This window comes from Cryptomeria japonica, chromosome 7 (genome assembly GCF_030272615.1).
Source record: "Cryptomeria japonica chromosome 7, Sugi_1.0, whole genome shotgun sequence".
NCBI classification, from domain to species: Eukaryota; Viridiplantae; Streptophyta; class Pinopsida; order Cupressales; family Cupressaceae; genus Cryptomeria; species Cryptomeria japonica.
The window spans coordinates 617,744,930-617,766,564 of record NC_081411.1 but is presented as its reverse complement, the minus strand read 5'-3'; the positions used below and the strand labels follow the sequence as shown (position 1 = coordinate 617,766,564).

General features: G+C 32.9%; 1 protein-coding gene across 1 annotated transcript in view; it reads right to left on the bottom strand.

Moving 5' to 3' along the window:
- Window positions 1-12,480: 12,480 nt before the first annotated feature.
- Window positions 12,481-21,635, bottom strand: part of LOC131035853 (cytosolic endo-beta-N-acetylglucosaminidase 1) — a 219,624-nt gene continuing 210,469 nt past the window's right edge. The window contains exon 11 of the mRNA XM_057967598.2: window positions 12,481-13,392. Within this exon, the coding sequence (XP_057823581.2) occupies window positions 12,481-13,392 (912 nt within the window). The remainder of the gene's footprint in view (window positions 13,393-21,635) is intronic.

Sequence of the window (21,635 nt, the reverse complement as noted above, 5' to 3'; positions counted from 1 at the left end):
ACTTCTTGTATGCATGTTTTTCTACTTTGAGAAGTTCTTTCCCTCAGTTGGTAAAGTAGTTTGGGAGCTACACCGACCTATCACCCATCAAATCAATGATTTTATCAAGAAACTGGGAGATAACTTTAATGATATCATGGATGACTATTTTAACAAATTTCAAGAGAAGACGCACAACAGGTATAGGATTCCACCACAGCTGGTAGAAAAATATAAGGATGATATATGTTTTGAGGTAGACATCGATTATTGTTATATGAATGTTGTTGAACCGAGGACTCAATCTTTGCCACCAATGGGTTATGAGATTGACTATGATATAACACAACAACAAATTGATGCCTATCTATCGTTGCCAAGGCATGCTACTGAACTAAGATATGGAACATATGAAGAGGTGAAGGAAAAAGTAAAAATGAGCATTGTAGTACCTAAGGCTACAAGAAAAGCTACAAAAATGATAAAGGTTTTATCTGAAAAATTTGGAGAAGAATCCTCCTCTACACCTATCAAAGGCAATCTTGCCATTACCGAAGAGGAATCAGAAGCTCAAGAGGCAGTAATAACATTAAGTACCGAGTTGCCTAAGGGTAAAGTTTTGAAAAAAACAAGACATTTCAAAGGCCCTACCGACACCACCAACAAAGAGACCCAACACTAGAGCATCAGCTGCATCACCGAGTAAGAAACAAAAGAGTGTTACTGTACCCAAGGTAACCAAGACCTATAAGAAATCTACTCGGAGACTCATTTTGGCAAAAGAGTCTAGTGATACAGAATCTGATGATGCGAACAAATTTCAGATTGTAAAAAGCAAAAAGGTAAATATTCATAGTGTTGAAAATTTTTGTGCCAATCTTAAAGAATACGGTGGATTTGCAGGATTTAGATATGTTAAGTATGAGACTAGGAATAATGATGAGAAGTGACAAATTGAAGAAGTTGTCATCTGCACACTTCTAAAGTTTTGACTAGCTCCATTAGAACTAGTAAAGTCACTTCCGAGTGAATTATACTTACATATTGATAACAAATGGAAATATGCAATGGACTCAGAGAAACAAATAAGAGAAATAAGTCTAGTCCATCTATTCCCTGATATGTCTGTAGCTGAAATCAAGGAGCATTTGACCACATATAATTCTAAATTTCTTGTCAAACAAAGAGCCTTAAAATTGATGAATGGGCTATACATTGATGTGGAAAATGAGACAAAAGCCAAGTGGCAGGAGATCTTCAAACTAAAGGATGTCGGTGAACAATCTCAAGTTGAAATTGTTGATGTCACCGAGCAAGGTCCAGACCCGACTGACACTATTCAAATTGATGAAGATGTTATGGATGAAGAAGCACCAGAGCAGGAAATGATTGAAGGCACCACCTATGCAAAACTTGTATCTAGGGAATCTATCTTATAACACGTTAAGCCTTATCCGCCGGTGAAGCCACCTGTCTCAATCAAAGCTCCTAAGGACACAAATCAAGGCACCGAAGGTCACAAGTCTGAAGCAGCAGAAGATACAACCAAAGATCAAATGTCTCAAGCATCGTCAAGCACTGCAAATGTTACAACTGAGACCCCTAGCATCGAGACACCCAAGGACACTACAATGGTTACAGGAACTGACCAAAGTGTTGCATCTACCGAGCAACCTACCAAGGGTCAGCAAGCCTCACAAGTACTTGTCTTAGTGCAACCGACCAAAGGAAAAGAGAAGGTGAGAAAGCATAGTTTCAAAATTGATTTGACTAAACCGATAGTGTTGCCAAATGTCGATATCTCAAAATTAAAAGGGCAAGCACTTACCGATTTCAGTGAACTATGCAAAGCAAAGGCCAAACAGGAAAAACAATTGGCTATTCAAAAGAAGAATAAAGTACTACAGAAGGTCAAGATACTACTAACAGAAATGCTACCTTCAGCAACAGTGTCAACCAATGCAGCCATCCACATTCAACTGGATGAACTCCTTACTCAAATAGAAACATCTGGAGTTGATGCATCTGAGTACTTAAGCAAGCTAAAAGATAAAGAGATTACAACAAAAATGATTGAAAAGGTACAAAAAGCTCTAGCTATAGGAAAAGTAAAGCTTGTCAAATTCATTGCTGAGTTGTCCCCTCAACTCAAGCATATTCTTTATTTATTTCAAAAACTTTGTACATTTTCCTTATTCATTAAAGATATCAAGAATAAAACTGATGCAATTAAGAAAGAGATCACCGATCTCTCAACTAAGTTGACCACCGAGCCTAATTCAATTCAGAATTTTTATACCAAGCTTCAATAGCTCATGGCTCAACAATTAGAACTCAGGAATGAAGAGCATAAAATCAAGATGGATATAATGACCCTTCAAACATTATTCCTTCCTCATCTCTCATCAGTATAGGAATAGATCAATAGAGCTACATGCCTATCAACTACACAAGAGGGAAGCACTCTTGATGGCTTAATATCACTATTAGTTGATATTCAAGTACAAAATTCATTAATGGAAACTGTAAATGATTCACTCTTAGTCGCCCTCACCGACACCCGGAACAAGTATAAATCTATTTTTGATCAGTTACCGCCCCCAGATGGAAATTAAGTTTTTTGATGTTTGTCAAAAAGGGGGAGTAATATTATAATACTACATAGGGGGAGTAATACCAGACAAAGGGGGAGTAATACTATATTTGGAGAGTGACACAGTTTTGGTAACACAGTTTTGAGTATTATATACAAAGGGAGTATACCGAGCAAAATATACAGAGCAGGCAGAGCACACAAGAACAGAACTGAGCATGCAAAATTCAGAGTTATGTATAGGATAATGATAAGGGGAGTATATCTGCATATACTATTTCATTGACTATTATATATATTGTCAATTGTAGTCATTTTGCAAAGTATATAGATTTTTGAGTTATGACTTTGAAAGTAGTTTTTGTCAAACATCTCAACTAATGTCAAAAGGGGAGATTGTTACTACTTATCAAATTGCCATTAGATTTTATATTCAAAGTCATACTATATATTCTAGTCGGTTAGCATTACCGAATCATGCAGTCGGTACACACAGAGAAGTCGGTATGAACAGTCTAGTCGGTTACAGAAGAAAGCAGTCACAGAACGCAGAATTCACCAAGCTGTTTACCAAGTATCTTTTTATGGCTACCGAGCAGTAAAGTTAACACACCGAGTGAAACGTGTTACTAGATGCATTGAACCTAGACATGCACATGAAAACGTGTTACAAGATCGAGGCACATCTAACCGTTATTACATTGGAAATTGCACTAGAAGATTGTGTATGATTGCAAGGTCAATCTAACCAATGAAATATTTTGTTTAGTTATTCATTCGAGGAATCTTGTTTGTAAGATCGAAGCAATGAATTAGATCACCGCTTTAAGAGATCTATTTATACAACATGGGAAGAGAGTAAAAAATGTATGTGTGTGTGTATGTATGAAGGAAGACTATTATAGAGACACAGAAAGGTCACTGAGAAGGTTATCAGAGAATAGTAGAAGAACTGAGTAAACAGAAGAGTTTACCGAGTTACAATATGGGTTATCGAGGTATGCTATAAGCAAGGTAATCTTATTCTGAGCACATAGAATCTGCTATAACATTTCAGATGTAAAGTCACAAATATTTGTAATGATTTTATTGTAATATTGTGAAGTTGAAAGAGAAACCTTTAATAGGGTAAAAGACTCTAACCAAGTCTATAAATTGTAAAGCCTCTAACCAGGTGCAACATTCAAATTAATGTTGTAAAATCCTTTAGCAAGGTAGATCTAATAGATCTTGTTACTCCTAGCAGGGTAAGCTATCAGAAATAGCTAAATGTAGCTCTAACCGAGCAATCTTTATTATTGCAGTAGTGAAGTTGTGGGTGCCATCCCCACCGTAGTTTTTCTCTCTAACCAAGAGTTTCTGCATGACCAAAATATGTGTTATGGAGTGAATCATGTATGATTCTTATCTGTTTGTTTTAACTTTATTTTATGTTACTGCACTATTCTGTTTATGCATAACAGTAAGGTTATTATTAAAGAAAAGTTTTGGAGTACTGATTCACCCCTCCCCTCTCAGTACATTAGCTTTCCATATTGGGCCTAACACCATCCAAAGGTTTTTTTGCCTTCCACTAGCAACTTCTTTTTCTACATCTCTTTTTCTAGTTACTCTATGAGAAGGGCGACTAGGCTTACTATCATTCCCCACATCAACCTTATTTATTTATTTATTTTTGTTTCCCACTCACTTGAGTCTATTCCTTATCAAGGCCTTCTTCACCACTTGTCTTTAATTTTTGAGGTGGGATAGAAGCAAACCTAAGTAAGACCAAATTTTCTCTTAGGTCTTTGTATCCAACCACCTGTTTTAAGGGACACATCTAAAATTTCAAATCCTTTTTCTCCTTATTATTATCCTTTTTTTTAATGTTGAACCCAAAGGGGAGAAGATCCAATTCTAATCACCATCTCATTCTCCTTATTACTATCAACCTTTATAACAAAGTCATTTACCTTCTGCCTACAAGGATTTTCAAACTCACCTACAAGATTGGTTTCTTCATCTAAATGAACTTCAACATCTGAGCTAGGATCTCCTTTATTTTTATTTTTTAAGTTTTGATCAACCTGGCTATTGCCAGCATTTCTTTCCTTATAGTTTTAGACAAGGTTTTCCACATTATTAATGAACAATTCCCCATAGGGCTCCTATTGTTGGACTTGGTTGTTTCTTGTCCCTTCCACATTTCCAATAATATTATCCTATTGTATTCCCCGACTTTCAACCATTTGGTGGCTCTGCAATAGATCCTTATTGCCATTATTGCAATCTAGCATGCCAACCAAATTTCCAATCTCTTGCATCTCTTTCTTGGCATTAATATGGTCCTCATTACCAGAATTACAACCCTTCATATTTACCTAATTACCAAGCTCATGCAATTCCTTCTCAGCGTTAATAGGGTCCTCTAGGGAGCTATAATTACTCTAGCTAACTTTAGTAACACTATTTATAGTCTCTGAATAGTCTCTGTTAATCCTACCTCTTTAGTACCACCAGAGACTTGTCTCCAATCATTTTGATCACTGGCAATAGTTGGTTGATTCTTTCTGACAGAATGTCTTCTACAATCTGAACTCAAATAACCATTTATTTTACAATTTTGCTAGTACATAATCGTGTTCTCATACTCTATAGCTTGATTCCATGAGCCAAACTTAGATTTTAGGATGACAATAGTTGGCAAGCAGGCCTGTAATTTGATGGTCACCCTTGCCTGTCATATGGCTTTTTTATGACGGTTTAGTCATTGCAATGCCTTTCATTTTATGTTTTAAGAAAAATATTAAGTGTCAATTTTAAAAAAAATTTGTTAATAATTAAATATTAATTTTTTATATTTAAATTTTTTAATCAATTTAATCAATAATACATATCAAAATTAGAAAAATATATTTTTTTTAATAAATCAACGTGTAAATAATTTTGCTATTAATTTAAAATATATTATTATATATTATTGAAATTAGTTAATTATTTTTAATATAGATTATAACTTAAAAAAATGTTACTAACAAGTAAAACATGTAATAATCTAAAATGAAAGAGAGAATTTATTTTATTTTATTAATTTGAAATTGAGAAATACAAACAAATGATATCAAAGGTCAAGAACTCTTCTTGACTTTGTATTCTTCCATATATGATATACTTCATTCCAATTTACATCATTTATTTTAGACCTATTTTAAGGATACCCTCATTAATGCATCCAATGTAGCCAAAGCTAGCTTTGACTTTCTAACATCTTTGATGATGTTTTGTTTTGAAAACCCTCTTTCACAATCAACAGTACTTGCAGGAATAGTAAGAACAACTTGCCATAACTTCATCATAAGAGGATAGCTTCTATGTCAATATTTTGTGTTACGAAAGACTCTCCATGCATCTTTCATCTTAAAACCCTCACAACTTGAATGCAATGAGTCAACAAAATAGTTTAACTCTCTTTTGCAACCATTCACATCAAATATGGATACATTATTTGTAGTGTGTTGTAAATGTTGGAGAAGCTTATCAAGCCAACGCTCTGAGACATTATCTCGAGTTTGATGATCTGATGGATAATAAAAAGGGCCGAAGAGTTTTGCTGCATTAAATAGAGGAAGATCTAGAAATCTTTCATTTAAAGAATCAATGAGAGATTGGATATAGCCTTCTGTCAAGCATTGACAACTTTGTTTTGTTCCTTCAATACAAGGTTGCATGGAATGCTTCCCTAAATCACCAGACTGAAATCCCTCAATTGGAATAGGGATGTATAGAAATTTATGTTTATTAGTGACACCATCTTCTTTGACTTCAATACACCCAAATTGAGAATCAATCAAAAATTTTGAAAGATAAGTTCTACCTTCTGCAAATGTACCTTTCCTCAAAAACCATCTATATAAATTTCCTATTGCTTCATCAAGAGCCAAACCAATAACAGTAATGTCTACATTTTCTTCTTGAAAAATATTATTCAATTTATTTAGTTCACCCAAAACATCAGCAAGCATATGCAAACAAAATTGACCAGAACAAATCCTTGTCTTTTCATATAATGTTGAACACTTCTTATCTTTTTTCTACAAAGTTAAAATGGCTGGCATGAGCTTCACAAGCCTTATTATGACTTCTCCTCTGGATAACCATCTGATTGTGTGGATCTGCAAATCATTCAAAACATCAATCTCCATAACTCTAAGTAATTCACTCAACTCATTATTTCTCTTTGGTGAATTTTGGATCCATAAATGCACTTTATTTGCTATTTTTTCAACAAATAATAATTCAGGTATCTTTTAGAAGCATCTGCTGCTGCTAGTGACTCACGATGAGCTATGCAATGGATTGAAATAAGATTTGGAATATTTTGTTTCATAAGAGAAACAAACCCATTTTCATGTCCAACCATTACAGAAGCACCATCTGTTGAGACAACTATTAGTTTTGTTAATGAAAGACCTCTATCATTCATCAATTGATTGATAGTATCGTATATGGTTTTCCCTTTTCCATCTGAAACATACATCATTTTCATAAACATAGATATAGGTGTCCCATGACCGTTCGATGTCAAATATATTGCATAAACAATAAGATGTTTCTCTAAACTTCAATCAATACTTTCATCAATCATTATTGAAAAAAAATGACTTTTCAACATCTCATCTATTTGAATTTGCTCAAGATATTTTGATATGCAAAAAAGAAAGTCATTTGCACCCTTACGATTTGTGTAAGCTGAATAGTCTTGATATTTTGGCATATTAGGAGTTCTTAAATCCATGAGAAATTTACATATCTTCTCATACTTAGATAAAGATAAATCTTCCTGACAAACAAAATAGGTTGTTTTCAATGTGGTAATTACTCTTTCCCTATTGACATCTTCAACCTCTAAAATATGATCAGGAATAGACTTTATCTTTTTTTCTGATGCATTAATCCATCTTGCTTGAGCATCTTTATGTATCATAGATTTTTCATGAGTGACAAGAGCATCACGTTGTAAATTAATACATCCACCCCCTATCCCCCATGGTCCTGGCAACTTATATTTCTCACAATATTTGCATTTCATTACTATTTTACCATCATGCTTCAAATAGTTTAACCACACAAATTTCTCTAGCCATTCCATTCAAAATTTTCTTTTTACTTTTTCCTTCCCTTGATTAATATTTGACTATCCCCTTCCCCAGATTGAAATATTTCTTCATTTGAATCATCATCAGAAGAAGACCCAAAAATTTCTAGAAGTTCATTTAACACTGAATTACCAGAAGTTCCAGAATCCTTTGAAAGAAAGACAAACTTACAAAAATTGCAGGGCACCAAAAAAGAATAATTTTTCTCTGGGGTAAAATAATTCAAGGAAATATGATAATTAAAAAGAGCTTCTCACCTGCATCAAAAAAATACTTACAACATAAATACCTTAAGCTTCAATCTACTAAAATAATTATTTTAAGCTTCACAGATTGAAGCTATAGTAAAATAAACACTTTCAAGATTTCACACATTGAAATTGAAACTACAATAAAATAAATAAAATAAAAACAATTTATGCACTTACAAAATAAATATCTTAAGCTTCATAGATTGAAGCTACAATAAAATTCAATTGATGTGAAAAGAAATAAAAATCCAATAAAAAGAATGTAAAAATTTAAAAACAATGATAATTGATAATACACAAAAATCTTAAAAATTTACTAAGTTTCTAAATTCACATCTAAAAATCTTGTTTATAGTTAAAATAGAAGCTATTCTAATTTTTTTTATTACAATATTTTAAAATTTAGAAATGATTATGCCTTGAGAAGTTCCTAAATTGATATCTAAGGCAATCTTATAAAAAAATATTTTAAAATTAAATTGACAAAGTTTCTAAATTTCTATAACAAAAAACATACTAAAAATTCATATAAAAAATAATAAAAAATTAGAAACAATTATATCTTAATTGTATCATTTCAAAATATTCTAAATAAATTTATATTTTTATAATAAACCTTCTAAAATAATATATATCAATATTATCTATTATGATTTTTTACAGTTTATTAATAATTTGAAGTATCATATTTACGTTTTTTAGAAAAAATAACGTGTCAAATGCCAGGCCTGTTGGCAAGACAGTATTGATCCACATATTAACACAAAGATGAGCAAAAATCAGATGAGATTTTTGTTGGGTCACATGGTCAACCGCTAGGAGCTCATCGAAAGAGTTAGCTATCCCTTGAAAAACCCCAATATTCCAATAATCCAAAGGCAAGCCAGGGAGATAGATCCATGTGGGAACAACAAAACTTAGATCTGTCATGGTGGCAAACCCTGGTTTCCATTTACAAAGAGATAATAAATTCATACGGTTAGCCCCAAAAGTCCATGAGCTCCCTTTAAAACTTTAAGCAGATCCTCATGAATAAGAAAATTGAATAGAAAAAGGGCATTAGCCATAGCACTGATCTTAACACTTCTATATTAGGTCACTTACTTTCAACTTCCATACTTCATCCACCCAACTTCTAACTTGATCTATATTAGGTCTGTATGCTAGGAACTTACTCATTAATGAGATCTTCAAATCTTGAAGAGTAGCATCAAAGATAGTATCCGACATTTCAATCTCCAAACCCTGCACCACACATTAGGACCCCGGGATATCCAACACTTTTTCCTTATCCGGCCTAGAGGACTTTCCACAAAGCAACTTGTCCACATAAGAGGCGGGATCTTCATTTTTAAAAAGGCTCCTAAATCATAGGGTGGTGATTTAGGAGAGCCCACGTGCATTTCCTGATCAAGATGCAGAATATTCGAATCCATAGCAGGGTTGGGGAAGGCGGAAGGCCGTTGGTCCCCCCCACAAAACCTTTCCCATCTACGAAGCAAACAAAAATCAGAAACATGGAAACTACCAGGAAACAACAGCTCCAGGACTGACAGTAGCAAAAATAGTAAACCCAAGCTCCAGCTTCTCAAGAACCCCAAACTCTAGCTTCTCTACGAGAGACCCATTCTAGAATTTGAATGATGTTAAATATATGTGAATTCATTAGTATTTGTTTCCAAGAAGACCTGTGTTAGGGCAAGCAATACATTATACAAGTTATAACGTAGGTTGACGTTTAAGATCAATATTTTTCCAAAAGGTTATTTCATGTGAAATATTTGTTCTTTGTTTATTTGCAAAACCTTTCACTTGATAATTACTAGGTCAAATACATTTTTTACATATTATTTTTCATATTTGGTATATAGAGGCAGGGGTGATGATTTGGAGTAAAAGACTACAAAAACTAGTTTTATACAAACAATCGTTTGTATAATATAATTTGTAGCTTCTCTCAACCATCTATTATTACTTTTATAACTTATTAAAAAAATTTCTAAGGTTATATAATTTTATTTTAATTAATTTGTGGATACTATTCTTTTCAACACAAATCATTGGAGAGGATTCATGGCCTCATGATGGGTTCCATTGTGGTTGTATTGTTCACAGTGTTTAAAAATAAAATTAATTTTAAATTCTAATAGATGGTCATTTTCGTGCAACTAATTGTGGCCTTAACATCATTTAGTGGTTCCTTGTCATGCATGCCAAAATCCTAGTTATCAATTATCTAACCAATGCTCATTGATGGGCACATTTTGAAAGGGTTATTGTTTCATCTTAGCTGAGTCTTGGACCATCATAGCTACCAAACCCTCTATGAAAGAGTAATGCTATGGTGATGACGACAATCTTTGAAGAAGTTGAGGCTCATGCCACTCAAAGGGCTTAAGGGTAGTGAGTGTGGTCCTTCCTCCCCTTACGAAATACACAATGGGTCCCATTCCTACCATATTTAGTTGAGCTAAGTTCATGAAAACAGCTTGTATGTTATATTTTTTGAAAATAAAATTTATAAGTTCTATTCAAAAACTTAAGTTGAATATATACAAAGAATAAGAATAAAAGCATTGTGATAAACACAAAGGCACTTGATTGATAAAAGACTATACTCAAAAGGAATTATTTATGACTAAATCAAAGTCCAAGAACTTGGACTCATCTTTCTAGGACACTCCTACTTACGCACTTGATTGATACAAGACTACACTCAAAAGGAATTATTTATGACTCAATCAAAGTCCAAGAACTGGGACTCATCTTTCTAGGACACTCCTACTTACATAACTGTCTTTATTTCTATTTTGAAAATTTTGTTTTAGCATTAAGATAATAAACTTCCTACATAACAAAAACGGTCAATTTTATAGCTAAGATCTTATGAATGTAATCTATAATTTTCAAGCCTTGTTATTGTATAGATATAAAAATGGAACTTAATAAATAGAGCAATGATTTTGGGTTCTGATCTTAGCATGTCCATCTTTTTCTATATCACATGAGACCACATATTAATGAACCTAAGTGCAATAGCAAAGAATAATAATGGATATTTAATCCTACTTTGTCCATATTTTACGACATGATGTAAGATTAAAGAGATAGGACCTCGACCAAAGTACAATTGGAAGATGACCTTATGTTGTTAATCTAGTCCTTAAATGTTCTCCTAGGTAGTATGATAGTGATACCTAAATATTAGTAACTCAATCAAAATGTGTGACTTGAGATTGAAGTTGAAATTGATTTCTAAATGAAAAATTATCATTAAGGCATCCCACTAGTTATAAGTTCAATAATCAAAAGATATTACTTTACCAATCAAGTTCAATGTTCCACAAAATAACTCTTCTTCATAGCTGTAAAAAAAGAGGCGATAAAAAGGGTACAACATATAAGCTTGCCACAAATGCTTCAAACAATTAATACGTTCGAAATAAATGAATTCTAGTTTTCAAACTAATAGATTTTGGAAAAAAAACAAAAAAAAAAACAAAAACAAAAACAAAAACAAAACAAAACAACTAAACTATTCTTAATGATCATTTTTCTTCTATTAATTTATTCACATCATTATTGATCTTATTAATTTAGTTTGGCAATGCTTCTATGTCAATGATAGTTCAAAAAATGCCAAGCTCAATTATACTCATGAATATGAATTCATTTGTTTGTTTGGACCAATGTTCCACAAAAATGCATTCTAATTTAACTTTACTTTTTTCTTTTTTAAATTTTTTTGGTGTCCCAAAAAGATTTCTTATTTTTATTGAGAGGGTACATAAGAATTTGTGTATTTTCCCATCTTAATAATCTGAAAAATAAATATTTTAAATTTTTTTAAAGGTGAGAAATTATCAACATGATCATTGATAGCATAACAATCAAATTTACATTTATACGTTTGTATTTGTATTTTCAGTGGTTCACTCAATTTTGAATTTCAATTTTAAAAAGTCAATGTTTGATCTTCATTGTTCAATGATCAATGTTAAAAATTGTAAATGTTTATTTTTCAATATCTAATGTCATAAATGTTAGTGTTGGGAATTAAACAACACAAATAATGCATAATTTTGAAACAAATAAAAAAAACAACATAAAATTAAAAACCATCATTAATCTCCAAAACCTTGTAACTATAAAATATTAGAAACATACAACATGCTTTCAAAATTATTATTTAAATTTCAGCTCTTATATTTTTTATAAATTTTAAGATTCAACTATATAATTGAAAAGCTAAAAGATAACTTTTTATATAATTCTTATATCTTAAATAATATATTTAAGAAGAGAATTTTTTTGCTCTCTGGGACACAAATCATGGCAAATCATGTCCTCATGTCTCCCTATCTCATAAAGTTGAGAAACATAAGGTTTGAGCCCTCTATTAGGGTCATTTTAAAAAATATATATATAATTTACCTGCTCGTAGATAAGAGTTTTACCGAACATTGTGGAACACAACAATGTAAGTTCTCCTCATGCCATTTAATATGAGCTCGTTTCTTCATGTCATAGATGGTACATTGATTGAAAATGATGGGCTATCTTCTAGAGGAACGAAAATTCCAGAAGGCATACATACTTGCAGAATGAATTTCAATGCCTTGCATTCTGAAGGAACCAGAAGATTGGATACATAGAAAGCTTGGACGACTGCTACTCCCAAATAATCTACCTCCTTGTCCATCATGGGATGGATACCTCTCAATTTATTAACTTGAAGTTGATTTATTCTCTCAACATACAGATCATATCTTGGAAATGGATAACCAGGTTCAACAGTTGAAAAATATGATCCTTCTTTAAGCTTCCAGCCAATATTAATGCTTAACATCCTACCTCCTGTGGATGCCGTCTCCCAAGAGATATCAGTACCATTGATTATCCACATATCTGATGGTGGAACTTTCTTGTCATCCTCAGGGGATGTAATGGAAATGTTTCCAAGTGATGCCCAGTATTCCAAATTTGCAGTGCTCTCTATAGCAGATGAAGATCCTGTCACATTCTGGTTTTGTAGAAGTTCACTCGCCTGAAATGTTGAATAGCTTGAAGGTACAAAATTGTTTTCCTTGATAATTTCTGAAACCTTATCACTATTAAGGGTCCCATTGTAGCTGACACTGTAAATCGTGCTTAGCGTATATCCATCCATTTTCAAGTTATATTCCTTAAAAACCCAATTATTGCTTACCTTTGGGAGGCTTGCTGAAGCCTGGACCTCGGGAATGGAAAACTTTGTTGGTGATATTTTTTGGTTCTTGCTTGGAAGTAATACAACAAATTTGGACTGATAATCGGTAAAACTGTTGCTGACAGAAGTTCCTTCAGGTGCAAGAAACGCACTAGTTTTAATGCCCTGACTATTTGAAAAATTTAGAACAATACCAAGTGCTGAATTTTCTTCAGATTTTACCTGCAAAATCTCAATGTGAATAATGTTAATACCTCAATATACTAGCATCTAATATTAAGCTGATTGGATGATATTCTTTGAACAAATGAAAAGGACATCTAATTATTGACATTCATCGATTAGGAACATAACTTAGTAACTTAGTACCTCTTTGAAAAGAATAAAATTATAAAAACAATGACTAGTAATCTAACTTCAACCTAGGAGGATCTAATACCAAGGTTATTGTTGGAGTATACTTGGTTTAGTATAAATTAGAATAATAAATTAATAGGTTAGTTAATAAAACAAAAATTAATTCGTTGGGAAGTTATTTCCTATAGACAGACTAGTTTGTTTTATGAGAAAATTGAAGTCTTTAAAAGCTATTGTAAATCGGTCCATTGAACACTAATATACCATGGTATAATTGTAAATCATGGTAAAATTTTTTTTTGCAATTTCAGTTTTGCTCTACCATAATCAATATGGTATCAGAGCGTTCATGATTTCAGGCCTATGGGGAACAATGAAGATGAGGAAAGAAGATGAAGTGACCGCTTTCAAGGAAGGACATCTTTGAAAAGAGTTTGGCTCTGAAAAATGCATGCCAACCTGTTGTTGAGTTTTATTTCCTGAAAGGCACAAAAATATGCTCAAGGCACAAAGGGCATTCAAATTGATCATTTGCTGCATTAAATGGCTCTCAAATCTTGTTTGAGGCATTGCTATTTGCTTTAGAAAAACATAGTGAAGGGCGCACAACATAAAATTGTTACATAAAATTGTTAATATCTATATGTGATGCCGTCGAGTTCATCTATGCCCAGAGATGAAAACATAGTTGAAGACAAAAAAATTGAATCAACATGTAACATTTATGAAGTGAGGAGGGTCTGTGAACCGAGAGCATATAAGGAGGTGTAAGTTCTAGTTTTTTATTCTGCGGTTTTAAATGAACGCATGAGAAATGTATTGAGATTGATTGTTTTAATCTAGATTGGTTGAAAACAAAGGAACATTTATATTTGGTGCACTCAAAAAGAATCGGGGGATGTAATAAACATGGAAGAATGCCTAAAATCTGCCCAAATGTGGTGAGTGCATATTTTGCAATTCGGTATAGCTACCAAACTTGTCTCCTATATAGCAAGCCATCCAAATCTTCGGACAGTGTTTGATATTACTGATGTGGGTTTCAATCCAGAAGCTTTCTTTTTATTTGTTGTTGTCACCATGAATATCTATTCATTCTTCACTACACCTCGGAATGACTCCAATTCGTTCCTATAAAGTTGCCACGTTATATTCGATAGAACAAAAGTAGGTAAATATTACCTTTTAATTTGTGGTACTAATCCTTGTCTGATTCATTCTTCATATTGAGGCAACACTTTTCAAGAACCTTGTTGTAGAGCGAAATGAGGTAACAAACGATGGTTATTTTATTGTAAAGGGTCAATGGTATGCCTTTAAGACATGAGTTTAAGTTTGGATATGAGTTTTGAAACTATTGTGAGTGAGGTTCAATAAAGTGTGGAAAGGAAAATTGTTGGACTTAAATAAGGTGTTAAGATTTCATTGTATTTAAGAGTGATGGTGGATTTTTTTTTGGGAGATAAATTAAGAAAATCATATATTTGGAGGTACATTTGATAGACAATTTCAAGTTAGAGGTCATAAATTATAAATATAATGTAAAAGGTGCATTTCAATAGAATTTGACACTTTGTCAATTTTATCATGGCCACACATATTGCTTGGATTTTTAGAGTCATATGTGCTACTTCTAGTGGTTAAGAACTAAATAGAGATTGGAGGTTGGAGGCATCGGAAGTAGAAGAATTTTTTATCATCTCAAGCTAGCTTCTTGCTCAGTGATTATACATTGCATGAGAAGCACCATTTCATATTTGTGTCTCTTCATGGAGCAAAGGGGCGCTTGGCATTTCATGGAAAAGCTTGTGGATATAGTTAGCGTATTCATCATGGTTCATTTTTTACGTACAATAGAGGAGGGATTGGTTCCCATAGCATTGGAGGATGGATATTGACAGACTTGAAGGAGACGTGGACTTCCAGATGAGAATTGTTCTCTCATTGTGCAATATGGGAGGGGGGATAGACACACTTGGAGGAGAGTTGTTCTCTCATTGTGCATGGAGGATGGGTATATTTTATATTTTCTCATGTTGTACAAAGGTTTTTTAAGTTTAACAATAAAGAAATCCATTGATGGAGTCAGTTTGGTGTTTCCTAGATTAATGAGTAGAATTAAAAGTGCTTCATCAAAGTCTTTAGAAAGGTTGTTGTGTTCAATTCTTGTAGTATTTTGTCCTTTATTCGAATTGATAAAATAAGAGAGGATATTGGAATATATTATATCATTAGAATTTAGTTTAATATAGATTATAATAATAAATAAATAAATATGTTAATTTGTTGTTAGTTAATAAAATAAAAACTTGGTTTTCAATTTTGAAGTTGCATTAAATAAGATAGTGGTTCTTTCTAGCCAAAAGAACACAAGAAGGGTCCATGGAGAGTCAAGAAGAACACAATGAGAAAGCGTCCAACAATATATAGGATGAATTAAAATGCTTACAATTTTTATATAAAACTCACACACTTAGTGTCATGTCCCCAAAATGGATACAAGAACCAATGTGGTATCCCAAAAAAAAATTCCAATCCACACGATCATTCTAAGATTAGTTCCTATAAGCATTACCTGCTGAGATCATTCAAATTCGGGGAGACGAATTTGGAAGTAAGATTAATATCAATGATTTTGAAGGGATGGATAAGGATCAGTCAAAAGAATACATACGGAGCAATTATATGGTTTCTCCAACAAAACAAGAATATCGTTTAAGACTAAGCAAATATAACCGACATCTAAGAGTTAATTGGGTGACGATTATAAGAGAGACTGTTTTTATGCAAGCATGATTTGATCACGACCATTACCGATAAGGTTGTGAAGAGGTGCTTCCGATCAATACACCCAGGTTGTCATTGTTCGGAGGTTCTAGTGAGGGCTATCGAGCATCATCCAACTAAAGCGGAAACCGATGCACACATATACATTGGCATTCAGGAATCAATACTTATTGAGTGAAGGACAAATGGTGATATGCCGGCGATATTAATTCCTATCATATATTTCATAACGAAATGACGTAATGATGGTTACACGAGAGTTAGAATTAATTGGTGATGTCAAGAGACCATGCGATACTATCAACTTCAACGATAATATTTGCTTGTTAATTAATAAAAGATCATCGATTCAACTAAGTCAACAATTAAGGTTATTAGCAGCGATTAAGATTGGTAATCATCATTAATAAATACGATTGAAGTCTCATGGTGTGATACTCTCTCAATGTTCATATTATACAGATTTCAATTATAAAAAATTAAATGTTAAATATATGAAATTTTCAGAATCTGTGATAAATAGTATTGATAGCTTCTAGATTTAAATGTGTGAGTCAATTTTTTCAACCGAGCATGATTTCTCTTTTCAAGTTTATTCATCTTAATGATGGTTCTCTCCTAATCCACTTATGCCTCTGATGCCATAAGCATTCTCTAGCTTTTAGCCTATTCATAAATGGCTAGCCAATCCATCATTTAGAGTGCAATGGTTTTGTAATGTCCCCATTTTAGCAGACTTGGATTTTGTGAGATTAGCCTATTATCTTGACCCTCGTAGGCTAATGTGTTGGATAGAGGGTCTTTTGAGGATTGGTATCATCTCCAGTGTTCAGAGTGCTTCAATTTGGTCTTCGTTTGGCATCATTCGGACATCATTTGCTCTACTTCCTATTTTTATAAGTCTTGAGATGTTAGAGATGGACCCTTGCTATTTTTAGTAAAGGGGGTATGGTCATATGCAGTCTCCTCATGTTAGCTCCTAGTTCAGCTCCTAGTTCAGACGATGTTTGAAAATACAAAGTATTCATGGAGATATTAATGTTTAATTGGCTCAATTAAACATTAAATATTTGGAGATTATATTATTAAGTTATAAAATGACTTTATATTATAAAGCACTTAAATGAGGGTCTATTTATCATGATAAGGGGGCCAAGTTTATTAATAATTTATGAGCACATAACCCAAGGTTTAATTACATTATTGATGCCAATGAAATATTATAACATTTTAATGTTAATTAAGAGTTTTTTGAAGAAGTTCGAACTTCTTGAGGAAATATAAGTGTGCAAAAGGAATCGAACTTCATTATGTGATTGGAGTTTTTGATTGAAGTTTCTCTGGAGCATTGAAGTGTAGAATACAAAGGGTTTCTACAGGATTCAAGGCTTGTCGGCATTGGAGAGCGTGGCTTCTTCATTGTAACAGCATATAGAGGGTGTGCAATATCATCTGATTATGCTTGTGAGAGTTGGCTTCATTCAGAAGTCAATATTGAGCTAATTGGAGGGTTTATTTCAGAGTTTGTTTGCAAATTGAAAGAGACTACAGTGCGCTACAATGCCGTGAACAATGCGCATGAACAGTGTGCTACAGTGCCGTGAACAGTGTGCATAAATAGTGTGCTACAATAGTTTGAATTCTATAGAAGGGGATTTAGAAAGGTGAACAGCTATATACATTTGACAAGGGCTTTGCGTATGAAGAGAATCAAACCAATATATCAAGGCAGCCATTGAAATTCCAGGTTTTCTATCTATAGTCATTGTATTAGAAAATCATTACTTCATTGCATCATTTTCTATTATGATTATATCATGAAATACTTGGAGGTTGCATATGTTTAATGGAGATATAAGTTGCATATTCCACATTCATGGTAACATTCAACATTGATCAGCCACTTAGCTTTCATGCCCATTGTTTGCTTAAATGCCTAATGGCTGTAGGTATACATTGGGATGCATGACAAGTGTTTGTCTTAATGTCAACTAGCTGTACTAGTTAATTTTAGTCATTACATGTGTGTGTAAAGGTCTAAAACAGCTAGCGTATCATTTCTATAACAACTTCGCATTGTTAGAAGCTTTCCATAACTTCATTTGCAGCCTACAAACCCAAAGAAGACAAATAAAGAATTCACTACAGCGGCTTCAAACATTGTATGCCAAGTGTTTGACAATATTCCTTGGGGTTCAAATAAGCGAAACAGGGTCAAATTAGCCAAGGGATATTACAGGTTTTCAAGTCTGAGTGGTGCTCTAGCGGCACAAAACATTAGTTATCACCCTCTTTTTATCAAATACAACTTATCTTACATATTAAAAAAATTAATATATTCTTTCAAAATTGTTTAATATAATATATAAGATGAATATAAATATAACGTAATATATTATTTATATATTATACATGAATTTATTTTATTTAAACTAAAAAATATTTAATTATTTAGATATTATATTTATTATATATCACAATATAAAGTTTATTATAATTATAAAAATAAAATAATATTTTAAAAATAACAATATATAATTATAATAATATTAATATAAATATAAATAAAATTTTTAATTTTTCGAAATATATAATTCATTACTTATATATTATATTTATTATTAATTTGAAATAAATCAAGTTTTAACTTTTTAATTAAAAGTGAACTATTTTAAATATGAATGAATGACAAAGTGTCTTTGCACAAAACAATAGTATTTAACCCCGTAGGCAGCAAAAATAAAACTTAAGGAATGTTTTTAGCCATCAAAGCTGCATTTCAGTAATTCTGGTAATTGCAAAGTTGTTGGGCGGTGGATTATGTCTATCTTCAGACATGAGACAACTTTTCCAAGAAGATGTGGAGCAAATCCACTTATAACAAAAGCCTATCGAACTAATTATTAATTATAATAAGTAATCGAATTGAATCTAGAGAGGTGTGATATTAATGATTAATCAAAGGATATGTTTATTCCCCATAAAATGCAGAACCATTCGATACCTAGAACATTTAATGAAGAATGAAATCATTCCTTTCAGGATTGGACATCATATTCTTTAATTCATCTTTAAGCAAACAGCCGGTGGTTCTGAACGTATACTTTCCAACGATACATATCAGGAATGGCGCCTTAGAATTATTATAATACATGGGATAATTCCGGCAAGCATCCATTCCAGAAATCATATGCAATCGCTACTGTCACACAATCATACATAACTGACAAGCATTCATATATAAATTGAAGGCCCTAATCGACCAATACAAATATCTTACATGTCGATATAGCATTCACAACATTGCTATAAACGATATTGAGAAAGATCATTGCATACTTCAAGGATCTAATTAGAACGACACATCTACATCATCGCTATAAGCAATTAAGGAAAGAGCAAGCAGCATATTAAATCAAAAAGTCTACCAGTAGTTGGGAGATAACGGTCAGCGTAAAATACATTGTCATATCAGAGACAGCAGAAATACTCTATACCAAACTTAACATTGATTGCATTACACTAAGTACAAATATTTAATCAAGACCTTGTATACATTTAAGTGTCAGCAGTGATATTGATTCTTATATCATCTAGTGTAAGTGATATCAATTGTGATCCATCGTTCTTAAGCAGCATCAATTATTATTATTCTAATTGTTATTCGGTATCCTTCTTAGCCGACTTAACAACTAAATTGGCCTAATCGACGCGCAAAGTAACTCGTCGAGTTTTCAAGTTCTGTGAGTTAAAAAGACTTTTACTCGCCGAGTTTTTGAGTTTTCAGCGAGTTTTGACTAAAAACTCGGCGAGCCCGAGACAAAAACTCGACCACAACAACATAATAGAGAAAAATGGTAAAAACACATTTTATTTCATCATTTTAGCTTGGGTTTTTTGCTGAGAAGGGGGAAGGGTGACTCCAACACTCTTGCAAGGTGATTTCTAGCTATTCTTGCCAATCCCAAATAGATTTGAAGGGGATTTGAGGTGTTTTTTCAAGAAAAATCAAATTCTCAGGTTGGTTTTTTTACTTTTTTTCTATGCTTTTTAAAAATATTTTGTTTATTTTTTGTTGAATTAGAAATTATTCCTAAGTAGTCTAAAATCTTTTAAAGTTATTTAAACAAAATTTAACACTAGTTTTGACAAGTTTTATTGAAATTTTCACTATTTTTTTGAAGAATCTCTGGTTTTTAAAAAATCAAACCCTAGTTAAAAAAAAAAAAAAGCTTTGAATGATGTCTAAATTTTTTTCAACTAATTTAGGTAGTTTGCTAAATTGCTTAACTAAAATGTTAACTTTCTTTTTTCACTTTGTATGTGTAGGTTAACTCACTAGAACCATGCCCATTTGGATATATAGACACCCATCCTAAAGGTGCTAGAGATAGGGCTTGGAGGTATGTCTATGAGGGACCGGATCTTGGGATAGTTATTTGCATAAAGTGTAAAAAAAAATTTCATGGAAGCATCAACCGCCTCAAATACCACCTTGCAGGCATAAACATGCATGATGCTAGAGAATGCCAAGGGACCAATCCTGAAATAAAAAGACAAATGAATGCCCTACTTGTAGCTGGGGAAGAGAAGAAATTGCAGAGAGGGCAAAGCTAGCCATGAGATCAATCATAGCTTGATCTCAAGGTGCTTCTATTGACATTGAAGAAGAACACGAAACACTTGAGGGCATAGTGGGCTCTTGGCTTGGCCCACGTATCCGCAAACCCACCACCATCTCGCCCATCGCTTTTGCTTCCTCTGGTAGAGTACCTGGGGTTGGTAGGGGCACTGTTGCATCACAATCAAGATCCATAGGTAATTATTTTGTGCCCAAGAACACACTTGGAGCACAACCATCATTAGAGGCTATTGGATGGAACAAAGAGGCACATGAGAAAACCGACATTGCAATAGCTGATTTTTGGTACTTCAACAACATCCCATTCAATGTGGCAGACAATCCTTATTGGCTGAATTTGGTGACCGCAATCACAGTTGCAGGAAAGGGGTACAAGGCCCCTCCTTGCAAGGATTTGAGTGGGAGGTTAGTAAATTACTAAGTAGCCCACTTGATTTCATTTTTAATTGTTTTTTAGATTTCTTGTTTATTAAATCAAAATTGTTTATTGAGACTTAATTTCACTTTTTTCTTGTACGTTGCTCACAAATGCAGTTGCTAGGGCATAAGAAGTGGTGGAGGACCAAAAAAATGAAATGGACAAAATATGGCCGCACCATTCTTTCTGATGAGTGGATAGATGGCAAGAACCACACCATCATTAATTTTTTGGTGCCTTGCAAGGACAATGTAGTGTTCT